At 39.3% G+C, this 18,789-nt stretch overlaps 1 protein-coding gene across 3 annotated transcripts in view; it reads right to left on the bottom strand.

Annotated features, from left to right (window-relative positions):
• The window catches only part of LOC122811523 (transient receptor potential cation channel subfamily M member 4-like), a 1,266,622-nt gene that overhangs the window by 323,249 nt on the left and 924,584 nt on the right, over nt 1-18,789 (bottom strand). For all 3 annotated transcript variants that reach the window (XM_044083407.1, XM_044083409.1, XM_044083408.1), the window contains one exon: nt 8,269-8,355. In XM_044083407.1, coding sequence (XP_043939342.1) covers nt 8,269-8,355 — 87 coding nt within the window. The remainder of the gene's footprint in view (nt 1-8,268; nt 8,356-18,789) is intronic.

Here is an 18,789-nt window from a genome sequence, read left to right as displayed (position 1 = left end):
CCAGTCAAAATGTCTGAAAGCTCATTTCACTGAACCACCACTAGTTCAAAATAACTAAAACATGATGCAGTCAAAAAAAAAAAAAACAAGGGAAACTTTTCAAAAATATTTTTTGGCAGGGGCAAGTCCACTACACCCATATTAGTTATACATAGTAACTCCACAGTTGCACCACTGTTTAAAAGTGAAAACACCATACACAGGTAAAATCAGTGCCAATGCACATATAGAAACCACATCACATTAGCAGAGATTATGTATAGGTAGTTACAAGCACCTGCTAAATCTTCTTCATACACGTGCATGCATTTATGCTTTTGCATTACAATTACAGAACTATGTGTAGCTATACTGCATTCAATAAAACTGTCATTTAACTAAATTGACTAAGTTATTTTGACTGGATCAGTTGTCATAAATGAAACTGTCCTTCTACGAAATGACAGGCACTTATAGAGAAAAAATATATATATATATTATAAGACAGAAATAAAGTGCATCATCAGAACTGCATTTCCTGGACAAATGCATCCAAAGTCACCATTCACCAAATGGTAAAAGCATCAAACTACAAATTCTCAAAAACAGGTAATGACAAAAGGAAAATGTTTTTACAGAAAGGCAAGCCCCCCCACCTCTCTGAACTTCTATATCTGAATATCTATATAAACTTAATAATCGAACAAACACAAAGGGGAAGAAATTATTCCCCCCAAAAACATCACTGCTGGTATGCACTTCCAAGCTGCATTGGCAGTGAAATTAAGCAATCGCAGACTTCAATCAGGGCACACTATATTTAACACTTTTACAAAGGTAAAGTGTAAAAGACATTCCTTCACACAACGTATCTTAAAAAAAAAAAACACTTAAAATCTGGAAAGCAATTCATGTCAGTATAAAAGCTCTTAACTGTAAACAAAGAACAAGGTCCACATCAATAAAAAGCAGTGGCATAGCGACGGTTTTGTACTAGGTGACGCTGGTTGATTTGTGCACCTAATACTTATATTCTGTACATATACACATATATGCACATTGAAGCAATCTGTCTTGCCACTGGAGACAGAGTTTGATCTGCTACTTTTGGCTTCCATGAAACATGCAAAGCAAACCTCACTTTCCAGCCTCTGTAGAAACTGATAACTGGAGCTGAAGAATAAACACACAAATGGATTGACTGCAATGCTGGAGTCAAGAAAAATATCAGGCACAGCAGTTACTTCCTTAAGCTTGGTAAAACGACCAAAGGCAGACTTCATTTCTACTTGCAAAATAGGGCAGACCACACAGGATGAAGGAAAGAATGATTGCTAGAGTCATCTTAAGAATCTTGATTTTAGATTTGGACAAAGAACTGTTGCTGGATTAAGGGTAAATCTGAAGTCACCCCTCCACCCAGTTGTCTCACTCCCTTTCCCAGCTTTAAGGTATTCCCTCAAACTCCCTTCTCTTTGCTCCAGACTTTCCTCAAGATCGACATGTAGGCAAGCACAGGACACAGAAGGGAATGAAAAATACAGTCATAGCACTATAGATGACCGACACAGATCTGGAAATGCCATTTAGGGTGATCTGAGAAAATGTTGAGGCACTGTGTGGTATAACTGGTTGGGATTACTCTGAAAATAACCATGTGAGGTGTGGAAAGCAGGAAAGTAAATGCCCAGGTGATGAAGCTCTATAATGAGTGGGGGCAGCTACAAGGAACTGGTGATGAAGAGTTACCTCTCTAAGGCAAGTACAATCACTTTAGAGGAATCCATGAGTATAAAAGTTTGAGCTACCTTCCCCAGCTTGCAAGCAAGATCTCCAGCAAGCCAGATGTCCTGAAGACCTTCCCATATTATGAGACAACAGGGTCATCATAGCCAGAAAAAGGACTGCTGAAGCAAATCTAATGAAAGGGAAGTCCACTCTTTTTTTACAGTTGGAGACGATCTTCAATACTACCAGTAGAGTGACAAAGACAAAAAAAATGAAGAGGACCACTAGCCCCATCAGCCGGCTTCTCTTGTTGTAGGCAACCCCCCCCCCCCCCCCAGCTGGAGGAGTCATTTAAAGTAAAGTTGGGCTTAGTGATCATCTCCATGGTGAAGAGTGGAACATTTTTAGTAAAAATTTAAAAGGTCCAGAGACTCATCTACATTCCACTGGCATTTCAGGGTAGCCGTCTTTGATCCCGTCTGTATGCTGCAACCTCTGTTGTTCTCCTCCATGCAAAGAGAAGATTGCATTGGGCTGTTTGCCTTTGGGTAGCATCACTTATAGCCAAGATTTGAGCTCCCACGTGGTAGCTTTGAAAAAACTGGGCAAGATGAAAACTTCTCAAGTGTCTCCGTCTCAGAATTTTGCTTCTTTCCCTCCTAATCCCTTCTAAAACTGGTGATTTGGGGAGGAAAAAAATTGAGTTATAGACTTCTTTTACTTCGGAAAATGTGTGTTATTTCATATTCTGTTGTTCTGTCAGCTTCTCAAGTTTGTAGCTAGTATTAAAAAAAAAAAAAAAAAGAAAAGTGACGGTCATTGATTGCCTCTAGACTGCTCCCCAATTCTGGAGTTAAGAGGTTGAAACTACCATCTGCAATGGCTACACAGAAAACTGTGAACTTCAATTTTTAAATACTATGAATGAGAAGTTACAATTTTTTCCCTCTACTTAAGGGTGTATTCAAGTGTTCCTTGCCATTAACTTTTGGCAATCAGCAACATTCTGCAGGCATGAGCAGTAAAAGAAATTGAAGCTCCTGAGAGATGTTGTGGGAAGTAAGCATTGCCTGGCTTGCTTGCTTGCTTATAATACTGCCTAAACAAAGATGATAGCATATGCTTTCTTTCAAAGACAGCATGCATGTTATCTTTGTTTAGGCAATGTCCTTGGAAAAAAAAAAAAAGATTCCTTTTTTTTAGTGTAGGGTATACTCAGAGCACCGGCATCCCCACATGCTACACCCCTGATAAAAAGTACATACTCTAAACAAATTCAATAGCACCATTATTCAGTCCTCTGTCTTGCAAACATAGATGCCTGTCATATGGCTGAATGTCAATTTTGTTGAATGGCAACTGTGTGTATTGAAATGAGTGAAAGTCAATTTAGCTGAATGAACATTTGATTGAAAGTCCATTCCACTGAACGTGGTATAGTGACATTTAGTTTCACAATACAAAAGAAGAAAACGTAGAAATATATAATGAAACCTTATGTAATGGTTGCTGCCACCTATACATAACAGCTGCTGGTGTAGTTTTTCTTTGGGCATTAACAGCAATCCGCTAGGTGTTATAATTCACCTTTTGCCCAGTTGCATGACCGTGTTATTAGTACACTTAAGGGAGAAGTGGGGACAAATCCATCCCACATAGGGGGAAGTGGGAGGTCACTTTGCTTGCAAACTCTTAACATTTCACTGTATGATTTTTTCAATTACTAGCAATTCAATTAAAAGGTCTTTCAATGAAATGACAAAGAAAAGGCACTAGCACTTCTGGAAACCAATAAACTGTAAAAAAAGTGCCAGGAAACGTTGATGCTCAGTCCATGCAGTTTATTCCACAAATAGTTAAAACCAAGTGAGACCAAAAGCAAACGCCAACTAGAATACTTGTATAACTTATATTAATTATAAATACATTAAAAATTCATTTTATATATAAAAATACTTCTTTCTAAAACTTCTTTTTTATAAAAACTTCTTTTAAATGAACTTTTATCATTTCATTACATTCTTTGAACTAAGAGACTGGTATATGTTGTACAATGGTGACCTCTAGTGTCCTTTGTGAAAAATGTATTTTTCTACTACTCCTAAAGCTTGTTAGCTCTTATTTTAAGTAAGGGAGTTATGGTCAAAAAATCATTCATTCCTGGTTTGGAATTAGAATCTAAATTTATCTGCCACCATAATTCCCTACTTTCCAAAATTTCCTCCCATAACCCACCCCTAATATTTGGCAAAACTTGGTCAAGAACAAAAAAATGAAACTTATATTCGGGACAAATGGTGGAGTGTTTATATAAAGCATTTGTATTCTTGGCTTTCAAAATGTCATAATTATGTTCATAAATTCTTCTTTTTAAACATCGTTCCGTTTTCCCTACATAAAATGACTGACATTTCTGGCAAATAGCAATATAAACTACCCCTTTAGAATGTAATGAAATGATAAAAGTTCATTTAAAAGAAGTTTTTATAAAAAAGAAGTTTTAGAAAGAAGTATTTTTATATATAAAATGAATTTTTAATGTATTTATAATTAATATAAGTTATACAAGTATTCTAGTTGGCGTTTGCTTTTGGTCTCACTTGGTTTTAACTATTTGTGGAATAAACTGCATGGACTGAGCATCAACGTTTCCTGGCACTTTTTTTACTTTCAATGAAATGAGCTTTCGTCCATTTGAATTTAGTCTTTTTGGAGTCAACCAAATGGACATTCAACCAATTGTCATATGATTTTGGGTATGTACATGTATGTGTATATATGGATCTACTTTTACTTACCTAAATCCCACTTCGTCGAACTTCATAATAAGATGAAGTTGTCGAAGATGTAGTTTCACAAACACCCGGATCACCATAAAATAACTCTGGAGACAAATCACTTGTCCAGCAACACTTCAACAACAAACTGAAGCAAATCAAACCCACACAAGTGGGGGGGCTTTGCCCCCCAAACCCCTCCTAACTAAATGTACCAACTATAAGATCACACCACAGTGAAGAAAATGGCAGTTCATCATGGTGGCCAAGTGTTTCTTTTCCCGGAGGTATTTTATGGTGATCCGGGTGTTTGTGAAACTACACCTTCAGCAACTTTATCTTGTCGTTATGAAATTTGATGAAGTGGGATTTCGGTAAGTAGAAGTAGATCTCTCTCTCTCTCTCTCTATATATATATATATATATATATATATATATATATATATATATATATATATATATATATATATATATATATATATATATATATATATATATATATATAGATGGATATGATTATTGTTGTTTTTCCTGAACACTGATTTGCTGAAAACAGATTTCATTGAATACTCCTTTCACAGAATCACATTTCATAGAAAATTTCATTACAGCAAATGTACCTTGAAAAATCATTTTTTTGAAGGGGGCAAGCCCTCATGTGGTCCCCATGTGTTAATATACTAGCACCATGTCCCCAGTCTACCTTGGTAATGCATGCAATCCTAACCATGTACCTTAGCTTAAACAAATTATTGATTTAACACTACCATTATAAAAGACAGCTTAGTCACTCAAAATGGCCATTATGTGAGGAGGACTACCCTCATATCTGCACTGATGTACAAGACAGGCCTCTGTAACCACATACCTTGGACAGTCAGGCATAGGCAGTGCTCCCCTATTCTAGGACAATGGTGTCTGTAGCAACTGGCACTAGAGAAATGTGGATTTTAATGACTGCAAACCACCATCTGAAAAGCAAACTGCAAAAAAATGTATGTGCTGTATCATAGGATCTGATAACTGGGGTCACTAAACCTTTAAGGACTGTTGGAAATATTCCAATATACAGTTTCACAAAGGGAACCATGTTTGCTGCCATTTGGCCCAGTGGTTCTTCATGTAGTAGAACTTTGGAAGTCTGAGACTAAAAAAACAATTTTGTATGTGTAGATGGGCGTTTTCCACGTCCAAAGGTCATATTCAGTCTCTTCCTGATAACCGAGGGAGGACAGGCTGCACAATGACAATCTAAAAGATTTCTTTGGAGACTAGTTTAATCTGCTCATGTGTTACAATGGGTACAAAAAAAAAGTGTGTGGAGTAATAATTTAATCCTATTTGGTCTGGTCTGTTGGGAACTCTTAAGTGGCTCTATTCTTCACGAGGTACTTACTCTCCATGAGAAGACCACACCCTGATACACACATACATACTTATGATCCTAGATTAAGTACACTATTTATAAAAGGCACCTTTCTATTGGAATTTTCTAATATCAGGACATTAAATCAGAATTAGTTTCAGAGAAAGGCAATTAGCAAAGTGTGCTTAAAGTTAGTGCTTATGAACTTATACAGTTCCTCTGCATATCAATAATGTATACACTTCAGAAAGTATAATATTTTTGGGGAAATGTCAGACTACTTGGGAGTACAGTCAGCATGGTAAATAAAGAATTTATGATTCAAGCCCTACCTAAAGTATATATTTTCTCTGCCACTTTCATTTTTTAGTTTGTGCCCAAGTGTTTCACAATACGTTTCATTCTTAGCACTGTAGTTTTACTTAGCTCTATGATTTGCTGAAGCTTATGTTTACCTGTGAAGTCTTATGTAAACATGCCAGTTTTTTTTGGAATCAGAATGTAACATATGCAAGCTGCACTTAAGTCTTGTAAAACTTGTGGCAGGAAAATGAAAAAAAATGTGATGTAATCTGTAATGTGTGTATTTCTTCAGTGGCATGGGCAAGGTGTACACACATCTGACCTTTTTCAATGAACACTATATACATATATATATATATATATATATATATATAGAGAGAGAGAGAGAGAGAGAAAGAAACATAGTACATAAATATAGATATACAGATACATATACAGACACACACACATACACATGGTTGTAGTCAATTTTTGAGAATGTACAGAAGGTTAAAATGTTTTGGGAGTCTAAAAATTGACCAAAGGATGTTAGATTGAATACTGGTATGTGCAATCAACAAAAATACCAAAATGTAGTTTATTTACTAGTACACCTGTGGGGTGGTCAAGGCCTTTAAAGACTATACCCAATGTTCTCATGTTTCTGCTGTTTAACTTGTAAAATATTTGATCTTGCCATCTTGTGGTTAATTGTAGGGGATTACAGTAAGTATATATTGCTAGACATTGGAGTTTTGTACATGTTATTGGTCTGAAAGTGAATGTTGATGTGAAGTCGAGTAATATCTAATAGTGGTCTCTGATTTTTGGTATTTGTCTGCACATTGGTTTTGGCTTTATCTTCATTTACTGTCCAAAGAAGGTGAGAAAATGGGTGTTAATTCCCATTTTGCAGATATTTTCTCTTTCTTTCAAGTTGGTGCGATACACATTTGGTATATTTAAGTTTGTTGTGGGGGGGGGGGGTTATTGAGGCCTTGCCTCCCTGGAAATACACTTTTTTATTTTGATTTTTGGCTATACATTTTAGATTTAGGTCATATATAATTGTTTGCCCTTTTATCATTACTTTGAAGTTTGTTATTTTTATGCTCACTCTTACTTGCAAGAGAAACATATGCACTTTGAATTTGTAACTTACTTCTGCTGGAAAATACAGTCATTATACATTGAATGTGAAAATGTAATTGATCTGTCCCATAACTATAGAATGTGGGACTTTTTCCACTTCATGGATGCTAAAGGTCACAGCAGAACAATTAGACTAGATAGGAAACCTGAGCACATAGACAGTTGTGAAGGAGTGTTGCTAACAACCTGCGACTTGAGTTCTGAACAAATTTGAATCTACTTGACATAGTCTGAAAACTTCAGACAGGTTAGCTTAAGATTTAGATTTCTGTTTTGGCAATATTAGTTTTGACAACTTGACCTGAAACCTATGTGGCTTCACTGATATGCATTTTCTTTATATTTCTGACCAGGTCCCATTCCCATCTGTATCATGCATGTCCAAGCCTTTGCACTCTTGCAGGGTAACCTTTTACTAAGCAGATATTTCATGCACTAAGAACCAAATCTGTTAAATAAAATCTAAATGAATAACTATCTAAAAGAATTGTGTAACAAGTATATTTTTCAAAAACAAAATATAAACAAAACAAGAAATCAGTCATTTAAATATATAATACATAAAACTATAACATTTTAGGATTTAATTCTTATTGACATGGCTATGCTCTATCATACATTTGTAAAAACGTTGTTGCTGTTTTTGTGAAATACTAAGAATGCTACATAATACAACACTCACTAAAAACAGAGTATGTTGAAAGATGGCATAGATTTCAACATTTAACATCAGCTTTATATGATCAGTGTTTTTGACCGAGCTCCCATGTTTGATACTAATAACCTTCAAGGACAATGTGTCCTAAAAATTAATACATTTTCAATCAGGATTTTCCACGGTGCTCTTCCAGTGTAAGGAAGGAAATAACATGAATAACTTGAACAGTGTCCAAGCAGGTGTAATTTTGCTAATAACTTTGGAGATTGATTATACTTACTAAGGTAATTTCTTATTAAACACAATGATCATCAGGAGAGACTTACCACATCTGGCTGCCCATTGTTAGTATTGCATCTACATCACCAACATCCTGTTCTAAGTTTTGCACCATCTCCAGCTTATCTGCATGCCTTCAGAAATATGAAAAGCAAATTATACATATTTCAGTGACATATAAATATAAATGAAACAATGATCAAACTACAGAAATAGTTATATAAAATTCAGTGGCATCTAAATATATCTGCTACAGCAATCTCAACGTGACTTTTATCAGTAGAACCATCTAGTAGAAATGGTGGCTAAGCAACCTGACCATTTAGCAAAAAAGATTTTTTTTTCAGCAGACAACATAACAAATTAAACACCAGAATCAGTAATGACATTTAGTTATTTCTTCTCATTTTCTAAGATTAGCTAAATAAAGCAGGTGGGTATGTAACATCCCTCAATATAATTTTCATAATGCTTATGGTTTTGTCATATTTTAGATGTCTACAGTAACAAATACCTTTGTGGTAGATCTTCATAAATTCATTGTGGAGGACCATGATGCTACTACAGAAGGTAAACAGTCCTACTTCATCACAGTCAAGTATTGCAAATGTACCCCATCAGAAATGGGTTAAGCCAGACAATACTCCCTGTGTAAAAGAAGTTAAAATATTTTATGGAAAAAAATAATTCTTAAAATTGTTGCTTTTTGACCGAGTCTCTTGCACTTGTTCACATTCATAAATAATGTACCCTGTCAGACATTGGTTGGTCTGTAAGTATGTAAAAGGAGATGAAATATGCCTGAGAAAAGTAAGCCTTGCAAGTGGTTTCAGAGAGTGCAATTATTTGATTTCACTTGAATAAGATATACATGATAAAACAATCTTGTAACTTCTTCAAGATATTTTTGTCATTTGATAGTCAAATGAAGTATACTATCTCAGAAAGGGATCCTTATGGTAGTGTGACAAATAATCTAAAATTGTTCTTCCATCCTGTTTTATTTTTTAATCCACTTTTTGATTTTGTTATTCTTTATTTTATTATTTTAATTTCACTGTGTGCCATTTGCAGTTTTACTTGCACTAGACACCAAGTCTATACACTTGCACAAAACTCATTTCCTAAACTTTTCTCAAAGTGGCAAATTATACATCAAATTTAATAATATACATGCTGCAATAATACCAAACCCTGACACTGTTTACTTCTGAAAGTGACATTTTTATCCATTATGCTTGAATACAAAAATAATTTGAAAAACTGACTTTTTACAAATGTTCTTGTTTTCATTTGCCACTGTAACTAATGCATACACTTAGTTATGTTTGCAGGTCGTTACCTAAATACCTCACTAGAAACTTAACTGCAGAATAAAAAACTGTTTCAAAGATAGCTGGTCAGAGGCAGGGCAACAACAGGCCAGCATTTATTGTTATTTACTTTTTGTTGACTGGGTTACTACAACTAGCCTAGTAGCCTCTTTTGAGTAGAGAGCCGAGGTGGCATTCCTTCTGACTAGTGGAAATCTTGCCAGGGAACTGGGGAGCTTCTCAATATTTTCTTATAAAGGTGATTATGAAAGTTTGTACACAAAGAAAAGGAACATTGCAATAATGGATATATGTTGCTTGCCACTGTGTAGAATAGTGCTGTTCATAAAGTCCCCTACATTTTTTGATAAATGCTATGAAATTGTTTAAATTCACTTGAGCTACCACCAACTCGGGCAGATAAGGCCTCAGTTTAACATCTCTTCCAAAGGGAAGCATGTTTAGCAGTACAGTCTTAGCCCCCCCCCCCCCCGCCCCCATGCTACACTGCAGTGTCAGTAATGCAAAATTAATCCAGTCAGATGGGGTGGGAAAAGAACCCACCAATGGCTGATCTTTCTCAAGACCAAAGGTGAGTATGCTACCTATTTAGGCACTGATATTGCTAAATGGTCATTAGAATCTCGCAGATTGCTATCTTCCATCAGATCTGGTTTACAAAATGTATGCACACTGTATTTTCTCATGGGGAAATACTGTATACTTAAATAGCCCCTTTCCCACCAGACACACACACAAAATCACAAAGGTGCTAATTCCAATGATTTTACTATAAAGTGTCAGTTTATTTCAGAGATACAGTTTTGTTTAGGTAGAGACCAAGACTATCAAGATGATGCTTTAAAACTGAGGTCCCCTAAGTTTTGTCCAGATTTACTTCACAACACATGTGGATATTCACATATTCACTTTTTCAATGAGGAGCAAACAGTGTGCATTAAAATAAATATAGTGTGGTGTTATACCTTCAGGAGTAGTATTCATTTCTATTCATAACAGTAATGTGTTTAAGTATTTTACTTGTCCTGACGGAGGAAACAAACTGAAAACATTCATACATATAAACAAATTATATTAAAGATACAACTCCTTGAGCCTTTACACATAAATACTTAACAGAGTTGATGAGAAAATGTCCAAGTATGATGCGTCTCAGAAATACAGCCATGCAGATGCAAGGAACAAATTTGAAAGTAAACTGTTAACAGCAGTTAAGGCATTAACAGCCGATTTATTTTTTGTACATGATCTCACTAAAATATAATAAACATAATGGAGAAGAGAATAGGATAAATTGTTTTTAAGTATGTTTTATTACACATCCATTGCTTTCAAGATCATGCTGAAATGCAATGCAAATAAAACTTTACTATAAAGCAGCCCATAATCATTAATTATTCAGCTGTTCAGATAATACATTTTCAACAAGTCTGCCATAAATAAACATAGAACCAAAAACAGACTTATTCGGTGTATTATGACTGTTTGGTCCACACTATTTGCTTGTTTTACTACCTGTTAGCAAATCCTAGTTAAATTAGAACCTAATTCCTCTGACTTCAGAAATATCCTATTTCTTTGAATATATTACTGAATTCCTTCACTGTTCTTGACCACAGAAGTACCTTAGAACATCAGACCAATGCATTCATTACGCTAGTATGAAAAAAATGCCTCCTCATTGTTCCCATGGTTCTCTCTTTCATATGTATCCTCTTGATCTGAAGTTGTTTTCATTTCATCTTCAACCTGAGGGACTCTGATCCGGCACGGATCTGACTCGGCTGTATACTCAAGCATCAGATCCAAAGAGCAAGCTCCTCCCCTACCCATAATGCCCCCCCCACATCTCATTTACTGCTTGATTCAAACATGGGTTTTCGATTGCTCCAAGTTCCAGAGTTGTGTTTTCTTTTGGGTTTCTTTCTTCTCTAGTTTCTCTCTAGTTTCTATCCTTCTATCCCCTACCTTTTCTTCGAGCATCAGCATTGGTCTTTATTCAACACTATCTATTGTTTGTGTGTGTGTGTGTGTGTGTGTGTGTGTGTGTGTGTGTGTGTGTGTGTGTGTGTGTGTGTGTGCTTGGTCTTCCTGCCATGGGTGATGCTCCTAAGCCAGACTATCAGAAGGGTGCAGAGTGTGGGCATAAGCTACCACCCTCTGTTGCCCACACACTGTGCGCGGTCTGTTTGGGAGTCACCCATTTAGAGCCCTCCTGGTCAATTTGCGTGGGCTTCAACCCTTGCACTTTGACAGGAGAAACAAGCTTATTTTGAAGGGCCTTCTCCACCTCCCACTGAGGCATTGTCTTCTTCTTCTGCCCTGGCTTCTGGGACTCAACCTTCCACTAAGTAGCCTGGAGATGAAGAGAAATTATGTTCCAAGGAGTGGGATCAGCCTAGGAAAAGGTCTCCAGAGTGTTCTTCCTCGGCCAAGCCCAAAGACGCTGGAAGCTGTTGAAGACTGGGGGGGGGGTGGAGCGTGAGAGGGGCACTTAGTGATCTAAAAAGGGCAATTCTTTATAACTATTTACTACCACAACATAGGTTCACTTGGAGGACTTTTTAAGCTTAGCCAATTCCATTTTGGTGCTTGATTCTTGAATTAACATTTTCTGATTGGTCTTACATATACCATGGCTGATAATTGTATATTAGCTCTAGTGAGAATAACTGTGATCATTCCATAGATAATTTGAGGGGACCCATATAAGGGATGCAGCATTTAGGAGCAATTCTGAAGTACATTTTCTATTGCCCATCCTTAAATCCAAGTTGCATTTCTGGATTTTATTTTTTTACATTTTATAGCACAATGCACAAACACTAACAGATATCTGCTAAACAAAGCAATACTGTCTCACAATGAAAATAGACTTGGCATTAAAACTTCTCTGCCCTTGAAACTCACATTCATTGAAACAGCATTAAAACCCACACCACATCCAAAGAAAATGCATTTGGCCAGTGGCGGATAAAGATTACCTTTGGGCCGTTTTCATATCAAATGCCCCATGTGCACAAAGCAAGAAACATACATGTGTTCTTTGATACACCTTCCTGACTTTATTAAATTATATTCCTTGCATAATACAGCACACTTGTTAGACTTAAGTTAGAGTGCATTTTAAATTTATTGTTTGAACATTTTTCCAGTAGGCAATGAAGCAAAATGCATGCACCAATAATGACAAAACTGCCCTGTTCAGAACATTTCCATGATAACAGTCTACTTCTACACACAGTATATATTATATATGAATATACAAATACAGAATCACAGTAGTGTAAGCCATAGGCATGTTGCACAGCTTCTTGCACTTATTTTCAATGGGGGGGGGTCAAAAGGCCAAACACCAGGGACACATTTTAAACATTGCTTGTATAATTTTAGAAAGCTGCTTGCATAAAATGATGTGTTACCACTGTACATTTCACTGCTAAGTCTTGAACCCAGAACCTGTGCACTACAGTCAGAGCAACATACCACTAAGCTAAATCAGCAGTTTCCTGAAAGACAGGAAGACAAACTTAAATGGCTATCATTTACTGAATTCAGTTCTCACTTATCACCATAGCTCTCAACCTCCTAGCACAAAAATACAGAACAAAGCCAATAATGGGTGAACACAGCCTCAAAATAGGGACACGTTTCAAATACTGATCTTATAAACTTAGAAAATTGCTAGCATAAAAGGTTTTGTTTTACTGCTCCTGAAAACCAGAGATTTAATGAGGAACAGAACAAAACAAAAATGTGAGGCATAAGTTCAGAAGTGATGGTGGCTAGGGACTTTAGGCTCTTTTTACCTGCACCCAAGGTGTAGGGTTTGAGCCTATGTACCTGTAGCCACCAGATATATCCTGTTGGACAAGGACACACACACACACACACACACACACACACACACACACACACACACACACACACACACACACACACACACACACACACGCACACCTCTGATGCCAGTCCATAAAGAATAAAGAATCTGCCTAAGTAAATCCTTCTGCGACATCCTGTATTCAGTGGTGCACATTCAGGATGGTTGAGACATCGCAAGTGCTGCAAAAGTGGGAAGGCGCCCCCTCGCTCTATGGTTCCAGCACCCATGGCCGAGCCCTATCTAAGTCCCACCTGGATCCGAGCCAGAGTTCCCCTCATCTCTGGTCTCCATGCTTTTCCACGGAGCTAGAGACTTCTTGGGCTTGGTCCCCCACTACCACTTCTCCTTGGCACCATTTTAGGCTGGTGTTGGTAGCCTCTAAAGTCCAGTCTGCTCGGAGTCTCTCCAAAGTTGAGGTGGACCAGATGATGTTGAAATTCCTTCGGGCCCAGATTCATCTGGGAGTCTTGCCAGCTCCATTCTCTGCCGGGCCCTGGAGCAGGCAGTCCACTTTTTTCCCCTCTCTGTCTTTCTCCGATCCGGCCTTCACTTTCAGAGTTCTTGGGTCAGAGGTTCCCGGGTGTTGAGGGGTCAAGCATTGATGGTACCTGGTACGTCGATCCCGACAGTTGCCTTGAGTGGCTCAGCTAGCTCTGACATTCTTGGAGCAGACAGTCTCTTGGAGACATTGCCTCAGTGTCAGATCTGAGGGGATGGCATCGATGTTGAAGGTCTCGGCACTGAGAGCAGTGGATCTGGCTGCACCCCCAACCATTCTGCACTCAGGGGTCTGCTTGCCTTCGGGGTTCAAGGTGGTGGACAGGGTCCTCTTGGCTCCATCAAGACCCTTGAGACTCATGCTTGATTATGCCCCGGCTCTCTGGCTCCCTTTTTTTCTGGGCCAGAGTCTTCCTTCCTGCCCTCTCAGGGACAGGCTGCTGCCAGTTTGCCCCAGGAAATTCTGACCCTGGAACTCCCCAAAGCTTCCAAATCCTCTCAAAAGCCTCCCCCTGAGGGAGTCACTTAGACTCCCTGCCAGAGTCTCTCACTGATGATACTGACTTGGAGGAAGGGGGGGGCTCCCCCTGATCACCCACTAAGGATGTCTCCTTTGGGGACATCATGGAGATCCTGTGCCAACGCGGTGGGTGTTCTACCCTCAAGCCCAATCCTGATGAGTCAGTATTCCTGGAGGTGTTTGGCAAAGGCCCTTCTACCACCTGGGTGTCCCCCTGAGGATCCTTTAGTGGATCTTATTTCCTTTAGGGCATCGAAGGAAATGGACATGGTTGAGCCTATCCCCAGGCACCCAGAAAAGGTTCTAAGCCCCCCCATCCAACAAGCCCCATTGGTGCAAGGGGTCCCCAGTTGATGCCATGGTGCTTGTAGTGGCCAAGAAGAATCTGGTTCAGGAGACCTCCTCAGACCACCCCCCAGACAGGGAGTCTAAGGCGATGGCTCATTTTGGGAAGTGGGCCTATGCTTCAGCCACTTTTGCCTTACATGCACTCAATTACCTGGCATATGTCATCAGACTACAGAGGGACCTAGTCAAGGAGGTCACTGAGTCTGCCCCGGGGTTCATGTCAGCAGAGAAAGAGGTGGTCTTTCTCCTTCCGTATGGTCACTCTCACTTCTATTTCGAATACGTCCATGAGGTTCTCTCACATGCTACTGAAGGTACTTTGAGGGATGCGGAGATGGGTGTGACCATCAGATGACACACCTGGCTCCGCCTTTGTGCTTTTTCAAAGCCCTTCAAGGCATCTTTTATGAACGCTCTTTTTGATTGTTCTACCTTGTTTGGAAAAATGGTTTGAGAAACGTTAACTCAGAGCAAGGACGGACATTGGGATCCATTTCTCCACTCCACAAAGATCCTTTCAAGGAATAAGTCTTGGGTCAAGAAGCTGTGGTTTCAGAAGTCTCAGGGTTCTTCCCAAGACACTCAGGATACACCTTCCCCAGGGTAGAGGGGGATATGACTGGTGCCACCCTCATATTAGATGGGGTCCAATGAACCAAGGGTCTCAGGATGCTTTCTCAGACAGACCCTTTCAGCAATCCTGAGGGATGGCCCAAATGGTCATCTCTGGAGGCAGTTGGGGGGACCTATCTCTGCAACCAACAGCCTGGGAGTCCATTACAAATGATCATTGGGTTCTGCAGTTCATATCCAGACGTTACTCTTCTTCATCCACCCACTCCACCCAGACACCTCCTGGACATTCCACCCAGTCAACAGGAGGAGGCAGCCATAGAAATTGTTAGGCTGCTTGCAAAATGAGTCATCCAGCCCATCCACCAGACCAGTCTGGATCAGGCATTTATTCCAAGTTTTTTTTGGTGCCAAAGAAAACGGGGGACTTACCCATTCTGATTAATTAAGGACTCATTCATAAGACAGAAAAGGTCACTTAAGGTTAATCACTTGTTAACAGAGGGGGTGGAGCTAGGAACTAAAATTTCTATTTAAGAAGTAAACTAAAACATTTCAGAGCTTTACCAGAAAGGCTCATCCAGACTCTGCTACACTTTGCTGTGAAGGAAAGGTTAGTTTGCTGTTATTTTTTGTATTTCTGTATTGCCTTTCTATATTTTGAATACTGTAGTTTGTTTTCTTTACCTTGTGTTTTGCTTGCATTCTGTTTAACAGCATATTAAAACTTCAAAAGAGACCACAGCTCTCTCTGTTCTGAGTCAGGCAGAAATAAGAACTGATTAATTAAGGACTCATTCATAAGACAGAAAAGGTCACTTAAGGTTAATCACTTGTTAACAGAGGGGGTGGAGCTAGGAACTAAAATTTCTATTTAAGAAGTAAACTAAAACATTTCAGAGCTTTACCAGAAAGGCTCATCCAGACTCTGCTACACTTTGCTGTGAAGGAAAGGTTAGTTTGCTGTTATTTTTTGTATTTCTGTATTGCCTTTCTATATTTTGAATACTGTAGTTTGTTTTCTTTACCTTGTGTTTTGCTTGCATTCTGTTTAACAGCATATTAAAACTTCAAAAGAGACCACAGCTCTCTCTGTTCTGAGTCAGGCAGAATTTTTCCCCACCCATTTAAGTTGTCTTGTTAAATACCACTGTCTTTCTAGTTGCCCGCCTCTTATGTTAATCTGACCATATATCTCATTTCTCTCTACTTTCACTGGCTTATGTGAGTAATCACAAAACCATCACTTTTGAAATCCCACCCCTCAATTATTTAAATTTATTGGCCATCCTACAGTATTTCATAGTACCAAAATACAAAAGTAACCACCCCTTTCAGTCCATCTTGCTGTTTTAAAAATAGTAACTCTCCACTAAACCTTAACTTTTTAAACAGGTAAAACTCAAGTTACCTACTTTCATATCTAACTTCTCTAGTGCACACTGCAGAGTGCATTCTTTTCAATCTTACCTTTAAGCATCCCTGTTACTAGCACTTTCTCTAATACCTAAAGATCATCTCTACTTGACTCCAAGTAGACTTTTCTCTATCTGTTAAACCTAGCACTTGCTCCTACAGTACTTATTACCTTGATACGGCACTCTTATAGATAGCACCCCAAAAAGGCAAACCCCATTTCTCGGTCACCACGCCCCGAATCTCTTTTAAAGTTTTTGTCTAGTCCTTCTAGCATGTCGAGGGATCAGTTGCTAGTGTCCTCTCCTGCTCAGCTGGTGAACCTGGGAATATTGAGGCAATGTTACAACTGCCTCATGTACACAGACAACCCTCTCCTCCTCCCACAAAACACAAATACATGCGAGAGATGCAACTATACGGCCAAACTGGAGGCTGAGCTCTCTCAACATAGGACTGGCAAGACCAGTCAGGAGGAGAAGGTTACCACACACACTATAGACCCAGTCTCACATAGTACCATCACAACCTCAAATCATACACATAAACACACAAAGACATACTCGGCGGCTCTGATCAAAAATCTACCAAAACAGCAGAGGCCACCAAAGCAGACACCCAAACAACCACCACCTCAGAACACAACACCTGCAACACATAGACCTCACAGTCAGAGTGTCAAACAGTCACAGCCCTTAAGGCCAAACACAATGCCAGACACACTAGTCATTGGTGACTCCATAGTCAGACACACTGACATCCCGCTCACCAGACTGAGTAAGGAGAAGGTCACAGTAAGCTGCCTGTCGGGCGCTAGAATCCGCCACATAACGCAAGCACTCAGGTCTCTCAACAGCAGGTACAAATATGACTCAGTCATTGTCCACGCTGGTGTAAACGACCTGAGACGCACTCTCCTTGGACTACATGAAAAGAGACATTGAGGAGCTCTCTGATTATGTAGCCCAGGCAGGTATGACCCTGACCTTGAGCAGTATCCTACCTTCACCAAGAATGATGCCACAATACAGAGATAAGATGATCAGCTTTAACAATTGGCTTAAACTCTGGTGTCATTCAAAGGGGATCCAATGTCTGTCTGCCTGGGATGACATGCTGGACAAGCCACGCTGCTTCAAGGGACGGCTTGCACCTGTCACCCCTGGGATTCCGGATATTGGCAAAGGCTCTTGCCACCCCATAGTGCCTTTTTAGGCAAGGCTCAAATTCTAAACCTACCACCCTAGAACACAAAAAGGAAAAAACTAAGGGTAATGCTGCTCAATGCCAGAAGTCTAAATCTCAAAATGCACGCACTCGAGGCCCTTCTCAGTATGGAGAACATCGATGTCTGTGCAGTGACAGAAACCTGGTTCAAGGCTCCTGAGAGCACCCCAGCACTATCAGGTTTTACCTCTTATCATGCGTTCTGGCCCCAAAATCCGGACAATACCAAGAAAGGAGGGGTATCCATATTCATCAAAGACACCCACACCTCAAGACTGGTGGCAACGCACGATGCATCGGAGACCATCCAGGTGCAATTAACCATAGGCAAGACTGCTCTGCAAATTGTAGCATGTTACAGGCCACCCTCACAAACTCAGGAACCTCACATGGCCTTCCTGAAAACACTAGAGGGGATAAATGTATCACCAAACACCATCATACTAGGTGACTTCAATTACCCTAATATAGACTGGGAACACTACTCAAGCCCAAACACCCTAGCCCAAAAGTTCCTGGAATTCATAAACTCAAATGCCATGGAACAACTAGTCACCATCCCCACAAGAGGAGAAAACATACTTGATCTCATCATCACGAACATGGGAGCACAATGTTCAACACCGGAAGTATACCCTCACTGGTGAGATCAGATCACAAACTAATCTCGCTGGAGGTCCTCATCCCACCCCCACCTGAAATAAAAAAGACCACAGTAAAGAACTTCTCGAAAGCCGACTTCACACTTCTAAAGACTAGTGTGGTC

The sequence above is a fragment of the Protopterus annectens genome, chromosome 9.part0, assembly GCF_019279795.1.
Source record: "Protopterus annectens isolate FY-2018-M chromosome 9.part0, PAN1.0, whole genome shotgun sequence".
NCBI classification, from domain to species: domain Eukaryota; kingdom Metazoa; phylum Chordata; order Ceratodontiformes; family Protopteridae; genus Protopterus; species Protopterus annectens.
The sequence above is the reverse complement of the archived record's forward strand: the minus strand, read 5'-3'. Positions and strand labels throughout refer to the sequence as shown.